The sequence below is a fragment of the Palaemon carinicauda genome, chromosome 22 (assembly GCF_036898095.1).
Source record: "Palaemon carinicauda isolate YSFRI2023 chromosome 22, ASM3689809v2, whole genome shotgun sequence".
Lineage (NCBI taxonomy): Eukaryota > Metazoa > Arthropoda > Malacostraca > Decapoda > Palaemonidae > Palaemon > Palaemon carinicauda.
Window position 1 is genome coordinate 82,743,400 of NC_090746.1, and position 20,174 is coordinate 82,763,573.

Sequence of the window (20,174 nt, forward strand, 5' to 3'; positions counted from 1 at the left end):
CTTAAGTAATCATTAGTATAATAGTTTTAAGTGTTTTAACAAGACATTAGATAACTGATGATATCTCACATGATTTTGCTTATTTGACAGAACATTGCTTTGAGCAAATATTTTTTTTTCTTTTTTTTTTTTTTAGCTGTGCATGCGTTTATTATTTTTACGTATTTTTTCCCACATTGGCTTTTTGCTGTTGTTGATGGTTCCTCTTTTGTCATGCGCTCTCGGCTGCTATATTTTGTCATGACAGAAAGAAAAAAAAAGAGAATATCCTATCCTTATTTCCTCACACATTTTCTTGCTTCACATTTTAGGGTGCTGGTCTTAGAAAAGGATGATAATGTAAAATAAGAATAAAAAAAAAAAAACCTTGTTAGTTGGTGCTGGATCATTTGCTTTCGTTGGGTGGATGGGGATGACGTGCAGTCTGCTGTTCCGAGTTCAGTACTGAGGATTACCTCAAAGTGACCGGATCTTGAAGTTTTAGAAAATTAGATCGTACTGTGAATGTCTCTGTTCCAATGTTCTCCTAATAATCATTATTTTCATATTATTGAAGTGACGTGTAAACTGCAAGCACTTCAAGAAAGATATGAAGAGATGAATCCGATTATAGGTCGGGTTTACATTTCCAGATTTCAGTTTGTACATCTAGGAAAATGTGTTTGCGTTGAAGGCCTTCAGCCAAACTTCATTACCGAAGCGATTGTTATTTTTTCTTTTTGTTTCATCTGCAGATCCCACAGGAAAGTGCTTTTGAAATTATCAAGTTCCCTTCGTTATCTCAAATATTAGTTTTTATGATTACTTAACTGCTATGCACTGATAATTCTTTTCGGTACTTAATTTAAACTTTGAAAATATAATAAGCTTGTATTTTCATAAAAGTGGCAAAGCTAGTCTACTCCACTTCTTGCTTTATGTCTGGGCTTCAATTTCCTTTATCCATTATTATTGTAGAGCGACTGATATTCTCTTGTCTTACTCACGCCGGAGCTAGTTTCCACTCCCCTCCAAAACAAAAAACAAAATAAACAAAAAATCTTTGGTAATGAAACAAAGATGGGAACATGTCTTTTTCAAAAGCATTCACTGTTGCTAAGGGAAATCACGTTATGTTATTTATTAAAGAGAGTGTCTCACGGATTTAACCTCCAATATTCTACTTACACGAAATACAACTGTTTCAAAGTGATTTAATGTTCTCTTGTAAGAAATAATGTTAATTTTTCTTATTTCCTTATTTCCCATATCAGTGAATTGATACTTTTTATTTAGCGTTTTGTGTAATTACGACCGAAAATGGATTAGCATTATTCATATTTTTTTCTTTTTAATACTAATTGATAGAAAAAAATGTTAATTCTATAAGTTTTTATATATCGTTTTCTTTATTAAGTAGCTTTACCTCGAATTGATAGCTTTTCCTAGAGTAAATAACTTCCTCATTGCTTAATTAGTCTGTGATTTCTTAAATATTATTTTGATAAATACCTTATTAAAAAGTGCATCGTAAAATTTATCGATAGATTGATAATTATGTTAAAATCTGTATTTCAAGAAATAAAATGTTATTATAACAGTGCAATAGTATGAAGATCTTGAAGGACAGGGAAGTATATCAAAAAAAAAAAAAAGAAAAAAAAAGAATTATGTTATTTGGTATATTGTGTCCCTGTCTCTTATGTGACCCTAATTTGAGAGATTCCAAATGGTGATGAAGAAAAAGAAAATCTTTTTCCTAGATGTACAAAGCAGGAGAAAAGTTTGACTCAGTGAGAGGTCGATACCGTCTGTACAAATTTGCATCCTGTAATAGTGTGCATTAGCATTCATTAGATAGTTGTGTATGTTGGGTGCTTATGAATGTTAGCTATCTCATTAGTTAGTTAGTTAGTTAGCGGCTAATTAGACTAAACCACTTCTTCATTTGATTTTCTTTAAAAACTTGTTTGTCTACTAATCACTGGATGACTTTTATTTATTGTAAGTTTCCCCTGAAATAAATGGGAATATTTATTTTTCTTTTAATCTTATGAAATTTCATTTAGAATTCTGAGTCATGTTGATTCACTTGTATAATAAAAAAAAATGGTTATTTTTTTATTCTTTTATCACTGTAAAGGTATAAAGAGTGTAAATGAGTCTTGTAGATAGGAACCCCAGGCTCAGATTTCATCAATGTAAACTGGAACATATTGTATCATGGTTTAAGAAAGTGCTTAAATGGTGGTATACACTAGTTGCTTAAGAATGGTGAATGAGATCCAGTTATCAATTCATTAGCTACTACATAATCCTGGAAAGATATATTAATTTTTTTGCAGATGGACATGTTTTTTTTCTTACATTTAAAGTATGGTTATATGGCAACTATGGAGAAAATGGAAAAACCTGTTCTGACGTTTGAACAATCGTTTAGACTTTAGAGAATCATCAAGTAATTGAATTTCATAAGTTGCCGATTGATACCATTTTGAAATACTGAAAGGTAGATTTTTAATAATTAAATACAAAAATTAAAGGCTTGGAGGAATCGGTTCTGACGCTTGAACATTCGTTTAGACTTTTAGAGATTTGTCATTAAGAAATTGAGTTTCATAAGTTTCATGCAGATTGATAACATTTTGAGATATTGGAAGGTAGACTTTTAATAATTAAAAACAGAAATCAAATTTTTAAACTCATATTTTCTCTCTGTCGGCCATAATAGATGGCCCATCTTTTTAGTGATAAAGTGATAAATTAAGTCTTTAAACTAAGAATAAATTATTCCATATTTGTGGATAACTACTTTGGAATATGATTACGAATTAGCATGGCTTGGGAAAAACAGACCCAAGTAATTTTATTCTATTTATACGAAAGTGAATGTAGTCTTGGTCTTCAATATGTTATTACTATTAGTTGAAAATAAAATCCCATTTTCATATGGAGATAAATGCGAAATATATTTCCGTTTCCAAGTGCAGGAAGATAAATTAATTACATCCTGCTGTTTTGAAAATCCTTCCTTCGTAAGCGAATCGACTATATGTGAGCACTAATTGAAAGGATTCCTTAATTAAGAGTTGTTCGAATCTCAACAAGCTCCTCATTAAGCACAGTCAAAAATACACACACACATTATATATATATATATATATATATATATATATATATATATATATATATATATATATATATATATATATATATATATATATATATATATATATATATATATATGTATATATATATATATATATATATATATCTGTCTGTCTGTGTTCGTGTGTAGTATAAAAGTCATATGTCATCAGACAAAGTAACTGCTTTGGCATAAATACTAGCCATCAATTTAAGATCAAATTCATATGTCAAGCCTTAAATATTTTCCATAAATGTTTTGTCGAAATGTTATAATTTCGATGGAAGTTTTAACTGACGTTGATTTATAGTGACGAGAAATTCTAATAAAATATTTCTCTTATTTTCTCCTCTACGAAGAGATATTTGTGGAAAAGAACTTAGATAGTATTGCATATTGCTATATACCTCAATTCACTTAATAAAAGTATAAGCAGATTTTAATAGTCTTAATGTTCTTTGTAGAACTGATAGTTTCATTTTCTCCAGCTGCTGTTAGTCCAAGCATAGAATTGTGAAGGTTGTCATAGAGATGCATTTTCAGTTTTCACCTGTGGCTACTTAATTGCTGGCAATGACTGTGAGAAAACATGTTCATCCAATTAAGAACAGTGTTCCTCGAACACATAATCATTTCTTAACAGCACAAGCGTCCAGGATACAAAAATTATTTATACATATATACACCACGTACTAGACAATTTCCCAATCATGTTTCCCTGTTTCATCCCCTACTTTCATAGGTTTTTCCGTCAAATTTCTCTCTTTCTTCGCATTTTCTAGTCATGTCGCAAACTTGAAAATATTCTTGAAACCAACACTTTTCTGACAGTATTTCTAACCATTGGTGTACGTTTGAATATTCTTTTTTTTCTCGTATTTTTTATCAATCTATTACCAGAAAGTTATTATGTGTCCTTTTCAATAAATTTACCTTTTTATGTAATCACTTAGTGTGTATCCCCTTGTTACATTGTGTATCTCTCCCTTAACACTCTTCCTCTATTTCTCTTTAGCAAGACACCCATGATATTTATCAATTCATTAAGGTACACATGTACACATTTTACCCCAATAGCTTCGACTTATGATATGCAATACTCTTAAACAGTTTTCACGAAAGTTCTAAAAGTTTCTTTATCTTATTTATGAGAACTTTTTTATTAATTACTACTTTTTCTAGTTATATACAATGGTACTTTTTAACAAATGGTTATCCTAATTATTTTTTTCTATTCTAATTCTCTTCCTTTTCCTATATTTTGAAACATTTTACTAAACAGTAAGGGCTTTTACTTGATAGTGAATTTCTTCAGCACAGTGACACTAGCATGCCAATGTCCATGCACTTCAATTAAAAGTCTTAATTGTCGCCCAAGAAATAGGACCAAGCCAAGAAAAATGACATCCAATGTATCTTCCTCATTACATTTCTCTACTTTATCATATTACAATCTTTTGTATTTTACCTCGGCTATTCAATTTATATTCTACCTTGTTCAGAAATATGAGCAAGGAGAAACTGGTGGGCTCCAATCATGATATAAGGAACTGAGGGAAATATCGTGATAAATACTCTTATAAAAGACATTGTGAGCCCTAAAAGGTTGCCAGTCTTTAAAAAAGACCTTGCATTATAAAAAGCTCCCAGTGCTTATGAAAGACCTTGAGTCATAAAAGGCTGTCAATCCTTATAAAAGACCTTGAGCCATAAAAGGCTGCCAGTCCTTATAAAAGACCTTGAGCCATAAAAGGCTGCCAGTTCATATAAAAGACCTTGAGCCATAAAAGGTTGCCAGTCATTATAAAACACTTTGAGCCATAAAAGGCTGTTTCTTATAAAAGACCTTCAGTTATAAAAGGGTGCCAGTTCTTATAATAAATCTTGAGCCATAAAAGGCTACCAGTCCTTATAAATACCTTGAGACATATAGGGCTGTCAGTCTTTATAAAAGACCTTGAGCCATAAAAGGTTGCTAGCCCACATCAATGACCTTGAGCCATAAAAGGCTGCCAGTCTTTATAAAAGACATTGAGCCATAAAAGGCTGAAAGTCTTTATAAAAGACCTTTAGCCATAAAAGGCTGTCAGTCCATGTAAAAGACCTTGAGCCACAAAAGGCTGCCAGTCCATATAAAAGACCTTAGGCCATAAAGGCTGCCAGTCTTTATAAAAGACCTTGAGCCATAAAAGGTTGTCAGTCATTATAATAGATCTTGAGTCATAAAGGGCTTCCAGTCCTTACAAAAGGCTTTGAGCCATAAAAAGGTTGCCAATCTTTATGACAGACCTTACATCATAAAAGGTTGCCAGTCCTTATAAAATACCTTAAGCCATAAAAGGCTGCCAGTCCTTATAAAAGAACTTGAGCCATAAAAGGTTGTCAGTCATTATAAAACACTTTGAGCCATAAAAGGCTGCCATTCCTTATAAAAGACCTTCAGTTATAAAAGGGCGCCAGTTCTTATAATAGACCTTGAGCCATAAAAGGCTGCCAGTCCTTATAAAATACCTTGAGACATATAAGGCTGTCAGACTTTATAAAAGACTTTCAGCCATAAAAGGTTGCTAGCCCACATTAATGACCTTGAGTCTTAAAAGTCTGCCAGTCTTTATAAAATATCTTGAGCCATAAAAGGCTGCCAGTCCTTGTAAAAGACCTTGAGCCATAAAAGGCTGGAAGTCTTTATAAAAGACCTTTAGCCATAAAAGGCTGTCAGTCCATATAAAAGACCTTGAGCCATAAAAGGCTGACAGTCCTTATAAAAGACCTTGAGCCACAAAAGGCTGCCAATCCTTATAAAAGACCTTGAGCCATAAAAGGTTGCGGGTCATTATAAAAGATTTTGAGTCATAAAAGGCTTCCAGTCCTTACAAAAGGCTTTGGGCCATAAAAGGTTGCCAATCTTTATGAAAGACGTTGCATCATAAAAGGTTGCCAGTCCTTATGAAAGACCTTTTGCCATAAAAGACTGCCAGTCCTTATAAAATACCTTGAGCCATAAAAGGCTGCCAGTCCTTATAAAAGAACTTGAGCCATAAAAGGCTTCCAGTCTTTATAAAAGACCTTGGGCCATGAAATGCTTCCAGTCTTTATAAAAGACCTTGAGCCATGATAGGCTTTCAGTCCTTATAAAAGACCTTAAGCCTAAAAGGTTGCCAGTCTTTATGAAAGACCTTGCATCATAAAAGGCTGCCAGGCTTTATAAAACTGATAAGACTGGTGGATGAAAGTTTCTAATTTACGTACTGTATTATAAATGATCCTAAATAATGATAAGTTACCGGTCATTATGTAATTCAATGAATAAGGAAAGATTGCTAGTAATGTTTAATTATAAAAGAAGTTGCCAGTGTTTATAAAAAAAAAAAAAAAAAAAAAAAACAATTAGGAATGGTTCCAAGTATTTATGATTAGCCATGAATCTTGAAAGGTAACTTCACTGTGTAAAGGCAGTATCTAGTGATGAAAAGTTGCCTTGTCAGACTTTATAAATGATCTAGAATCGTGAAATCCTACCAGGCTTTGTACCTGAACTTTTGTCATGAAAGCTGACAGTCTTAATAAAGGACCTTGGATCATTAAGGGTTACCAGTCTTCATGAATAACCCTAAACTATGTAAGGTGGTCAGTCCTTATTAAAAACCTTGAATTAAGAAAGGATGCAAATATTTGCAATAGTTACCAGTCTTTGGAAATGACCTTGAACCCTGATAGGTGTCCAGTCTTTGAAAATGACCTTGAATCCTGAAAGGTGTCCAGTCTTTGTAAATGACCTATGAACATTAAAGTTATCGGGTTTCATAAATAACCATAATATGAAAGGTGGTGAACCATATAAGTCTACCTGTCTTTGTTAATGACCTTTAATCATGCAAGGTGGTCAGCCCTTAAAAACAACCTTGGATAATTAATAGTTACTGGTTATGGAAGGCTGCCAGTCTTCGTAAAATTACCTTTAATTATGAAAGGCTACCAGTCTTTAAAAAACTTGAATTATGAAAGGCTGCCAGTATTTTGTTGTCAATCTTTATGGCTAACCTTGAATAATATAAGTCTGCCAGCTATTGAAAATGACCCTGATTCATAAAAGGGGTTCAGTCTTTATAAACTACCTTTAATCTTTAAGGGTTGGCGGTCTTTAGGAATAACCATAAATCATGAAAAGTTTCCGGTCTTTATTTATGTAATATTTGATTATAAAGTGTTGCCAGTCTTTATAAATAATCATGAATCATGAAAGGTGACAATTTATTTTTGAAAGACCATGTATCATGTACAGGAAGTCTACGCGTCTTTGCAAATTACCGTGAATGATGAAAAATGTCCTGCCTTCATAAATGACCTTTAATCATGAAAGACTGCTAGTCTTTACAGAAAGACTTTTTAATAATGTAAGGCGGTCACCCTTTAAAGACGGCCTTGAGTCATTAAATGTGGCGAGTCCTTATAATTGACCTTGTATTATAAAATGTTGCCAATCCTTATGAATGACCTTGAATCATAAAAGGTGCCATGACAAGAATAGTCTATATAAACGACATTAAATCACCAAAAAAAATGGTAACAAAAGCATTGAATAATAAGAAACACTAGTATATATCAATGACCTTTAAATATTAACAATACTAATATTTAGAATGGAAACACTCCCTTTCATGAAAACAATTACTTACTGTATAAGTAGAGATATTAATGTATTTTGATAATTTATGATCTATTATAAAGAATGTTCTGGAAAAATGTTTCTACTCTAAAAACGAGAAACATTACTTGTACAGAACTGAGATAAAGATTACTAGTGAAAATGGCTTCATCAGTAATCAAAAATGATTACTTTTATAGAAATTGAAGTTTCCATAAAAGGAAACAAATTTAAGAAAAACTATGTCGTAGAAAATCTGGGTATATTGAAATGACGTGACAAGACATCTGATGATACAACCATTGTTGAATTACAAGAAGAAAGTTAAAGTTTAACTAAACTATAGCAAGTTCAGTCACGGTCCTTTTTTAAGATATAAGAAGTGCAGTTAAAACCACAGCATTCTACTATTCTACGAGTTATGTAATCAAAACAATTATTCTTTTAAATTAAATTGGCATTTTACCTAAAGAAATGACATTTAATCGAAATAAAAACAAAGCTCTCTCCGAAGTTATTCCAAACGATTAGAAATAATGTTCTATCAAGAGAAATAACATTTGGACTAGAAGACAAGACTGATGCTACAAAAGATAAACAAAGCACATGCATCTCTCTCTCTCTCTCTCTCTCTCTCTCTCTCTCTCTCTCTCTCTCTCTCTCTCTCTCTCTCTCTCTCTCTCTCTCTCTGCTTCGAAATTGAATTGATTCATCGATTTGAGTAGAATCCTTTCCTTTATTTGATTCGGTAAATTGATATAATCCAAAGATACCATCTTTTATTTTATTTCTTATTCGGGTTGTCCCATTATCTATCTTTCATTCCAATTCAACTTGGACCACCAGTTATGTGTCACCCTATCTATCTATCTATATATCTATCTATCAACCTACCTAACTACCCACTTATCCTTCTCAGTCATTTTGCCAATAATAGTTAATCCATAGTAATATCATAAGTATACATATCCAGGCTTAAACCAAACACTTAAATATAGTTACTCACTGGTATTCTCTTGAATTGACTACTGCAACATTCCTGTACAAATGCCTTTTAATAATGATTCCTTAACTCTTTGTTCTTAAACTTTCTCTGACAAAGACTTCTCAATGCACTACAACTTAAACCTCTTTTGAATACCCTTTATCAGATCAGCCACCCACAGGCGTTAGTTTTCCATTTATATCTGTAAAATTGTAATAGTCTTCTTAGCAACTCCATACACAAATCTGTACATTCAACCTTGGCATAGTATCCCTTGTAAGATACAGTTCCCTTTATGCCATGAACCCTTCACGCAAGTTTCCCCCCTTACCTTTGTTGTTCCCGCTGTTGAGCAGATAGAAGCCATGACAAAAGTGAAACCGGACAACCGGAGGAAGCCGACCAATGTTCTGGGACTTCATGCGCAGGTAAGGTTTTGTTCATTCGTGTTATGCCTCGACCAGATAATATATCATTTATTTCAAGTATTTCTTTCAATTACTTAAGTACATTGCCAAAAACAGATTTGGATTTCAATATTTTAAAACCCAAGGACAGAAAGGTAGGATCATTCAGTGAAAGTGTAATAGATTAGTGGTGATTTTATGTTGAAGAATGCCGTTTTGAAAGCCCTTTCATGCCTTAGCCCGTGGGTTTTGAGATTAGTTCACAGTCATTTACTCATTTATTCATTCATTGGTTCAAGCTGGAAGTCATATTCATATTTACGCTTTACGTAGTCATTCTTTTGTAACCCATATGATCTTTTTATTTTTTATGTAGTCTTTAAATATATAGTTACAGTAAGGACGATATTTGTTATTGCATTTTGTTTTGCAAGGTAATTCGTCTATGGCTTATATTTTAAGAAATAAAAAACATATCTTACTTCTTGAGGCCATGATCTGAATGAGACTTAACAGTTGTCTGGATGCATGCTAGCCTGAAACTAAGGACAGTAGCCCCTGTGAGTAGCATTCCAATGACAGGTGTACTGTTGATGTATTTGTAACATTTCGTTGTATGAAGTAATCATCCATTTTCATTTCATCTTGGCATCTTATCTAGGAAGCGGATTGTTTATTGCACTTGGAATTATTGGTGTCGAGAACTATTTCCTGAACTTTCAGTTTCCTACTTGTAAATCATAATGTATTTTGCCATATAATTTTCATCTATTCTTCCTTTTAGTCAAAACTGAATGAAAACTACTTGTCCCTCAGTAATGACTTATGAGTAGCTTCCTCAAATTGTATAGTCGATTGTTTTTCCTTTAAGTAGAAAATCAAGTAATGCATGAAATAGCTGAAAAAAAAGTTCAGAAATTAGACAAGATGAAATGATCATTAAAGTATGACCCCCTTACTCCCTTTGCAACCACATATACTACACTGTTAGAAATTACCGCAATTTTAACCGGAAATTCTCCGTAAAAATAAACTATTCTCAGCCGTATTTCAGTAAAATACAGGCGACCGTAATTTTGCCATTTATTGTTATTATCTTTTACTGGTTTGTGACCGTAATATCACTCTAACGTCAATATATCCGTTTTTAAAACGGTAAATGCCTGGCAACAATTGCGCCATGATGTTTACCGTTTTTTAATGCTAATTTTTAACAGTGTACGTATAGTGTCCATATCTGAATATTTTACCCTTGCTTGGGGATACACTCAAGCACACTGTTCTATCTTATCTTTCATCCACTTTTTTTGTTAAAGTTTTATAGTTTATATCGGAGATGTTTATTTTAATGTTGTTACTCTTCTTAAAAAATTTATTTTTCCTTGTTTTCTTTCCTCACTGGGCTATTTTCCCTTTTAGAGCCCACGGGCTTATAACATCCGGCTTTTAGCAAGTAATAATAATAATAATAATAGTAATAATAATAATAATAATAATGATAATAATAATAATAATAATAATAATAATAATAATAATAAAAGATATTGCTAGCCGAACAATTTAAGATTCAACTTTATTTGTCTATTGAGATGCGTATATTATCTGAACGCTATATTTACCGCAACATTGTATTGGTATCATTTCGTATTTTGAACAAATGAGATTTAGGCATTTTTCTTCTGTTTAGCATTGTGTATTGTAGTGATTATGACCCATCTTTTGACGTGGCACTCGAGTCAAGTTTTAAGGTAATTACCTTAGTTTCAGGTCATTTGCATGGTTTCAAGGTAATTTTTAAGGTAAATTTGGTTTTGTTAGCTTCAAATTTAAGGAAGTTGGATAAGTGTTAAGGTAATCTAAGGTAAAAAGCAGCAGCATCTAAGGTAATAGCTACATATTCAAGTTTAAACCCTGCGCTTGATCCTTCATGGTGATGCTTTAAGAGTAATCAGTTTAGGGAATTGAACCCACACAGATAATCGGTGCTTGATAAATAAATTGTTATTATTATTATCATCATCATCATCATCATCATCATCATCATCATCATTATTATTGTTATTATTATTATTATTATATTATAGAGAACAACGTTCAATATTCAAAACTTCCTTTAATTTATATGGATTTTATACTATCCTCTTCCTGTGGGAATAGTACTATAGTCTTTTTTCTTTAATTAATTATCTTATTTATATTTTTATTACTATTACTTTTATTATTTTTTGTGTATTTGCTGATTATAGAAATTCCATATCAATCTATGGCGATGCTTTAAACTTCTGGTTAGAATAATCAGTATTCGAATCAAGTACACTGTTATACTGTAAATAATTTCTATGAATCATATGTAAAATTATTTGTTGGTGCTTGAAGTTTGTCTTATAAAGTAACCAAAGTATTGAATATTTTTTTTTCAATTAATGTAGATAACGTTAATTGGTTAAATTTGGTCCTGAAAACATATTGGATCTCTAAAACAAGTAGTATATGTAGATAAATTAAAACTTGTGCGTGCAGCAGTTGTTAGAAGGTTTTTAATAATAATAATAATAATAATAATAATAATAATAATAATAATAATAATAATAATAATAATAATAATAATAAGGATAATAATAATAATAATAATAATTATAATAATAATAATAATAATAATAATAATAATAATAATAAACGAGTCTTTTCGTAAAATTAATTCTTACATTATAGGATTGTCTACTTGTTTACATATAAAGAATTTGTATTTGTCCTTGCAAATTTAGAACCTCTGCAAAACACTTAAATCATCGGTTATACGTTTTCATATCCATTTGTCCATGTTGGATCAATTTAGGTAAAATAGTAATAGGGTAAATTTGGCTGTGAGGGCCAATCGATGAAAATGAACTACATTAAATAAAATCTCACATTTTGGTGATATCATAAGACAAATGAATGATATAGTCCATGTTGGATCTATTTAGGTAAAATAGTAACAGTGCAAATTTGACTGTGAGGGCCATTCGATGAAAATGAACTACATTATATAAAATCTCACATGTTGGTGATATAATACAAATGAATGATATAGTTGTGCTTTGTAAGTTTTGTCAATAATTTTAAGACGTTTTAAAATTAAAGCATAGAAAAAAATTATAGAGGGTATTATATACTTAGCTACCTTCCCTGGCGTCAGTTACTGTATTAATTAAACGCCATCCTCAATTTTACCCTTTTTGGCCTAAAATCATTATAAAAAAAAAAAGGTATTTTTAGACTAAACAATAAAGTGTAGTAGAAAAAAAAAAAAAAAAAGTATTTTTAGACTAAACAATAAAGTGTCGTAGAAGTTAGCCATGCCATAGGCGTCGGTGTGCGTTTGTTAATCTGTACTTATTATTCATATCTATGGAGATTTAGTGCTCAATCATTGTGATTAGCCTCAATCAGATTTGTTTTACGGTGTGTTATTGTACTTCTATTAATATTTGAATTCATACTTGTAGCCGCAGTTATTTCAATTATTCGAAGAGGGTCATTCATTGAAATTACTTTTTTAGAGATACCCATCCACTCTTTACAACGTTGGACACAAAACAGTCATTTCGAGTGGTTTCAATGCTTTAGCAGGAGCTGAAACTGTTACTTAAGTTTAATGTATGCTGTAAACACTTATGCATGTCACATCTCAAGTGCATTAACTATAAAGCATTAAAAATTATGGTTAGACCTGATTTATATATTTTCATTTGTAATATTAAAGTGTTGTACAAAGATCGTTGAATTATTGAAGAGGATAAGTTTTGGTGGCCATGCATAGTGTGAATATACATCCCAGGATATTTTTTTTTAATGTTTAACTAAGGAACGAGATATATTTTTTTTTTAAACGCTGAATTAATCCTGGCTTCTTTTAACATTGTATTTGTGACTTGTTTTTAATAAATTCGTCTGACTTGGTGATTAAGTGATTACCTACTTGTCCCCATTGTACTGCAAATGTGATTCTAAAAGCGAGACAGTTACGTTTATGTAACTATTACTTTCAGATAAGGTTTGATGTAGATCTCTGCTGATACTTTTGAATTAACGACAGAGAATCTAATCCGCGCTGAAGCTAATTACAGATTAACTCACTCTTTCAGCTATAGAGCCGACGAGAGACATCATTACGGAGGTCGGCGATTCTTTCGAAGCCTATTGCCTCTTTGACTCGAATTATATCAATGTCTCTGATGTGTCCTTGGGGTACAGGATCAGCGGCGATAATTTCTACAAATTACCTCACGAGGTAAGTATCATTTTGATCTTCTGTACTTGCAAACGGAAAGAAAAGTCATGCGTAACTTTTTCTGTGAATATGATTTTAGTAATACGCTATTCTGACTCCTATTCTATTTTTTTCTTTTTTTTTTGGTAGAGGTGAGGTTCGAGCTCTCTCTCTCTCTCTCTCTCTCTCTCTCTCTCTCTCTCTCTCTCTCTCTCTCTCTCTCTCTCTCTCTCTCTCTCTCTCTCTCTCAGGATTTTTTCTGTGCAGTGTAAATATGTAGTATTACTTTGCGAGACAGTATTTTATAAATAATTCACTTTTTCTTTATTTTTACACAAGAATATTTTCTATTTTTATATTATGGATACAAAGGAAAACATTACTATAATTCTCAAACGCACTGAGAATATGGAAAAATTTACTTCAGATATGTACTGTATTCAGCCAGTACCTTATATAGAACTTCCGTGGTTTCCTTTTTTCTTCCTAGAAATTGTAAAATATTCGGTATTTAAAAAATATTTATCTCTTCAATAGGTTCTTGTTAATTTATTATGATTTTGGAGATATCCTGGTGGTGGGAGGGAGGTTATGTGAACGTAACACAGACCAGTTTGATATGAAATCAGTAATGCTTCTTTCCGCTGTATTATTATTTTTATGATGGAGAACTATTTTCTAATAAAGCACTTCACTGCAATGCATTTTACTATTAGGTACTTACCATGGCTCCCTTAAAAAAAATGCTACATACATTTATTTAGAAATTGCTTTGTTGTATTTTTATCCAAAGAGGGCGAAGAAACGTAAAATATGTGGATAAGAGAGAATATTTGTTGCTACATAACTAATAAAACAATTGAGTTGAAGAAGTTCATAATTGCTACTAACTCCATAGCTTTCTTCTGCGAGTTACCTACAATGTATTTCAGCAATACAAGATATTTCATGAGCATTTATTTTGACTGTTTCAATAGATAGTAATTGAAAACTCATTGAAAAGTTACTTTAAACAAATATCAAATTTAGGTAAATTTGTAAAATAATTGATTAGTTGCAAGTATGTCCATGTGATCATATATATTGCCAAGTGTTATTTGCAGTGATTTCCAAACACCAAGCTTAAACTTACTGTATTCTGTATTCTTATCCTGCCATATTCTTATATATTCTCTGCTTGAAAAGATTTGCGTTGTGGGTCTGGAGACGGATTAAAACACTTATTTATGGTGAAAGCCTTAATTATAGTTCAGAATGTAACAAGATTGTCTCTTTTTTAGGTTGTTAATTCGTCAGCCATCAGAATAAATGTCGAGACGGATATACCTATGGAACACAATTTATGGTGTGCTCGGAATGAGAAATATCATCTGTGTTCAAGAATGGTCAAAGTGGGATGTAAGTTTGAAATTATTATTACCAGAAGCTTTCGTTTTAGGAATTAAGGTATTTTAGTGATTGGATATCGTATCACAATGAACACTAATATTTACTCATCTTCAAGGACCTTGTAGCTAAAAATTCTTTTTTTTTTTTTCAGACCTTCCTCAAAATGTGCAGAACTTTACATGCCTGTCTAAAAACTGGAGCAGCCTCAATTGCACCTGGACGATTCCTTACAATCCTGTGAAAGTTGTGTATACAGTCACGTACGTTATCCCAGGCTTCAGAAATCAAAGGTACGCTTATGCTAACGCCATGCTAAAAAGGAGGGTATTTAATATTCTCTTTTCTGAGGAGTGTTGACTAGAACTGTGTTTTATGGATTAACCACTTTTATGAACACCACTATTTCAAGGCATAGTTTTGGTGTTTCTTATTTTAACACTTTAATACTGTAAATATTTGTTCACATTATACTCATGTTTTCTATGTAAAGTTCACTAAAATTTTGTATAGTATCACCTCAACTGTACAATAATTTTCCATGGTACGCAATGGCACTAGTTATTTTCATTTAGTTATCTTTCTCTGCATACATGTAATTTTCCATGGATGGCAATTGTTCTTACAACTTTAGTCTTTCACATACCTATTTTTTTAGCCGATGCTTGTAGAGTTTATTGAATTTGGTGGACCGTTTTTTTTATTTTTTTTTATTTTTACTGAACACGGTACTAATCTTTTGTTAGAAGCTATACGTTATGTAATAGAAACATGAGTCTGTCGCTTTTAGTTTTGTGTTGTATTAGTGTGCTACTTTCTATAGTAGGTTATAGTTGAGCTCTTTAGTTACTATAATGTAGTTGCCTATGTTTAGATATTTACCGAACTCCAACTTTTTCATTCTAGAAGTTTTACTACAGAGAGCATTGAGGCAAAATCCTTCAGTCGGTGCTCCATTCATATAATGATATTCCATTAACGAAGTGTTTACCTTTTCTTAAGATTTATCCCTTCTTACCTGAAAAAAAGGGGAGGTTAATCGTCGTTATAAACCACTGTTCACCACTCACGTGCTTAATGCTAAGCAAGCTGTTGAAAAACCAGTGAATGATAAATGCTACTTCTTAATCATAAGGATAATACAAAGTAAGGCTCATGAGTTCCAAATATTTTGACTGACTATTACTTTGAGAATGAGATCCAAGGTAAAAGGAATGTATTAAAGATATATCATCCGATATGATACCAACTCCTAAAACTGATAAGTAACTATTGCAGAGATTTTTAACATGTACGTGAATGTATCTCAAATTTGTGCACGAAATCTTGCATCAATTGCTAATGAATATAAAGTTATCTCTGGTGGTGCTTGACATTATGTAGAATCCTTTAGTTACTAGAAGTAAATAAATACAAGGCAAAGTTTTTTTTTTTTTTTGGGGGGGGGGGGGGCTATTGCTATTGATGAGGCAATTGTGTTTTACATTTCTAGTTTCATATTTTATGAACAGCATCTCATAGAAAATGGTCTATCATGTGTAGTTGATCAAACTATATTTCACCCCCTTTAGGGAAAAGTACCTAGAAAGGAAATTCTGCATAAATAGGTTAATTCTTTTTTCCTGAAAAGGGTTAGATTTTTCTGAGCATATTTTTTTTTATTTAGGTGCAGTATTTTACTTTTAAAATCCATGTACGGTACATACATTATATTTTTGGGCTTTTAAGAAAATGTAATTTTAGAATCTATAGTAAACAGAAATTAAAGGTCACCTGCTAAATGCACTGAGGGTGCGATGGGTGAATCTCAAGTTGGCAGGGGTTTTATGTATTCATTTGTGAATTATTCACATTCTTATTAGTTGCTTATCAAATGTGCATTCTTTATACGTACAAGCATAAGACACTTATCCAGAAACTCCAGTGTTGATAGGAGCAAGCACCTTGACAACTCCCATACAAAGTCCCCATTATTTTTAATGTCGACTTCACAAATATCGCAGATACCAGCTAAGGGCTTTTATGTGTTGAATTTATATGAAGTTTTTTTTAGAAAAATACCCATATTACATGAGGAAGGCTAATTGACATAGGGTTTTGAAATTCCAGAAATGTTTTTATATATTTACCATGATTATGGAATCGATTCGATTGACCGTTGATGCTTATAAAACTTTTTTTAGTTATTTGGAAACCTTACTGGATTGCAAGTTTTGAACAATGGTAAAAGTTCCTAAGTAACACTGCTAGAACATTTTCTGGGTATGACAGTGAAAAGATAAATTTTAATGCTTACTGCTTTAAACACGTCCCTGTTGTATACACGATATCTCTTAGGATATTCACTCCAGGGGATAGAACCGCTGAAATATTCCAAGTTAGAAAGCTGCCTTTGAGGAACTTCCATCAGGACGACATGGTTGGAGCCCAAAAACGGTTTTTATCCCCATAAAGCCCTAACTTAAATATCTTTATTGCTAATTAGGCAACATGGTGTTGACGTATGACACTCGCTGACTTCAACTAGTTTAGGACTCGTCGTGTTATTCTTAAGTTGCAAAGAATGGTGGACTTTTCAAGAAAATAAGCAAAAAAGATGAATTCACCTTATTAAAAGTATTATTAGAAATACTCAAGAGAAACTTCGAAATTAATACTTAAGAAGAAACAAATCAAGAACAAAAGTAATATGCAATGATTCTGATTACACGCATATAGATCTATGCCAAGTGATTTTATATACCAAAGTTATGGTACAATCTAATTAAAAATATTAGTAATTGGTACTACTCTTCTTCAAGGGATCCAGCATAGGATTATGATTGAGTTTCATTTTCTATATGAAGCCCCAAACAGTATCTTGCTTGAAATTAATGTGGTCCTGGGTCATCGGATTGAGCATTATTGAGTGTGGTTGATTGAAGTTAGGCAGAACTATATAATGCAAGAGTTAGTTTACTTTCGAGGTTGCTTATGTAAGTTGCTGTTGATAACCTGCCTGGGTCAATTAAGAGGTTGACAGAGGATAGTGTTGAGCGTGTGATGGAGTGGATTGCTATAATATGTGAGGTACGTATGTCTGAATGAAGGATTTAAAAAGGCTTGCTTATAATTTTTTATTTATGTGGATATTAAGGTGATAGAGTAAACAGCAAAATTATAAGTACATAATGCTTTCTATTTCATCAGAGAATTTGTGTAGTAAAATTATCAAGTAGACAAATGACAGAATGAACGATACGGGAAAATAACGTGGGTTTAGACACGGCAAAGGACGTATGGGTCAAGTATCTCTTATGGAACAGTTATAGTAGAAGCTCGAAAGTACATCATAGGATAACCTGTATGTTTATGGCAGCTGACTGCAAGGTAATGGTGGTGATGTTGGGGATTTATGGTATGAGGGATAAGTTATTGAGAGTGTTTATAAGATGAAAAGGAAAGGGTTTTAGACTTTGCATCCAGAATAGGGTTTAGTTTTATTTAAAAGTAGGACAGAGACAATGTTGTGGTAGATTGATATAAGAAGTTAGAGAAAGGACTTTATATGTAGGTGGAATGTTGAGGGATAAAAAGGTAGTTATGAATAAACTGTGAGAGGACTATATTTATCATATGATACAAATATGATTGAGGATAGTGAATAGAATGCCAACATACCCTTTGAAAATAAGGAAGCTAAGAGTAAATTTGAGATAAAAGAAAGTTATGATGGTTATTGAAACCCGATAGATGGAGCAATTACTGTAATATCAATTAATGTATGTTGTAATAATGGAAGAATTAAATTTATTTAGTTGCTGGGAGCATTTATTTCAAATGATGGTACAGTTAGAAGAAGTGACTTAGAGGGTTGGTGAAGCAAGGAAGTTTGCAAAATACGTACAAAGACTTTTGCATAAAATTTGAGCCGTTATGGAAGCACTGCAGCAGGGATGTTAGATGTAAATGATAAGAAGATGGATGATGTATAGGGAAACTTTTGTAAACGTGTGACCACGAATAAAAGAAGAGATAATAGATTATTTCAAAGAGGGTTTATCCATTTGGAAATAAAGGAATTTGATAGGTTGGTAAAAAGTTTACAGTTCAAAATATCATGAGGAAGGATGTAGTTAACACTTAATAAACAATAGATATGCTGTGTAAAGAATTATCAGAGAGAACGGGCTTAAACACACTAAGATAGAGTTGAAAAGCTCAGTGAAGCCCATTTTGTAGGTTTACGAAGCAACTGATATAAAGTTTCTTTACATAGGGGTTTTATTCATGATTCTGCAGTTAATATTTGATTAAAGTCATGATTTTCCTGTTGTCATGTCTTGAGAGCCATTTCCACTTAGAGAAAGTTACTTGACATTGGCATAAACACACAGACACCCATATATATATATATATATATATATATATATATATATATATATATGTATATATATGTATATATATATAAATATATATATATATATATATATATATATATATATATATATATATATATATATATATATGGGTGTGTGTGCATCACTATAAAACTAGAGAGCATGTAATGTACTAATATGTTTATTTTCATTCAACAGTATAGTTTTCCAATTTAAAGAATTTCTGCTAATGTGCCGTAATTTTTCATAAAGCAGTAATTCATTATTAGAGGATTAAACTCTTGCTTGACTGCATCTTGCCTTCAAATATTGTATCTTTTCCATTCGCATGTTGCATGGCTTATTGCTTGGTTGCACAAGAGCAAAATAATCTTATTTTTTTATGAATAGGTGTATAATGTAATCAATTAATAATATAAGCATTGTATATTAATGTACCTCACTTGTTGATTTTATTACATATGAGTACTTGTATTGTTTCTTTTAGAAATTCAGTAGTAAAATTAGTTATTTACATAATTTCTAGTTTAGCCTTTGAAAAGTATGATATTTATATCTGTGTAGAAATACTTTCAAACAACAAATTAAATATATATTTCTGAAATGGCTTAGAGAATTATTTGGCTGCTTTATTGAACATGCAAGCCATTGGGAATTCTTGGATAATTTCACATAAGCATATACTGTAGATCTCTATATCTGTCTCTGTTAAAGTAAATAAATTGGAGAAGTGCTGTACTCAAAATCCATAACTGTTTATAGTTAATTTTGCTTATATATGGACTTAATGGAGTAGACTTGTCTTGCATCTTAATTTTTTGAATAATTTTTTTCAAACTTTAATTACAGATTTTATTCCTCCGAGCAAGTGATCATATATTTAAAAAATGCACACATTTTTGTATAGTGCTTAGCAAAGAAAAACATTATTAACATTTGAAAATGTTTAAAGCTATATTGCAGCCTCTGATAATGGAATGAAAACTACAAAGT

General features: G+C 31.7%; 1 protein-coding gene across 4 annotated transcripts in view; it reads left to right on the plus strand.

Annotated features, from left to right (window-relative positions):
• LOC137616567 (cytokine receptor-like) overlaps nt 1-20,174 on the plus strand; it is a 160,092-nt gene that overhangs the window by 70,864 nt on the left and 69,054 nt on the right. For 2 of the 4 annotated variants that reach the window (XM_068346440.1, XM_068346442.1), the window contains exons 3-6: nt 9,114-9,185; nt 13,292-13,437; nt 14,697-14,814; nt 14,957-15,095. In XM_068346440.1, the coding sequence (XP_068202541.1) occupies nt 9,114-9,185; nt 13,292-13,437; nt 14,697-14,814; nt 14,957-15,095 (475 nt within the window). The remainder of the gene's footprint in view (nt 1-9,113; nt 9,186-13,291; nt 13,438-14,696; nt 14,815-14,956; nt 15,096-20,174) is intronic. The other 2 variants (XM_068346443.1, XM_068346444.1) reach the window with 2 other exon arrangements.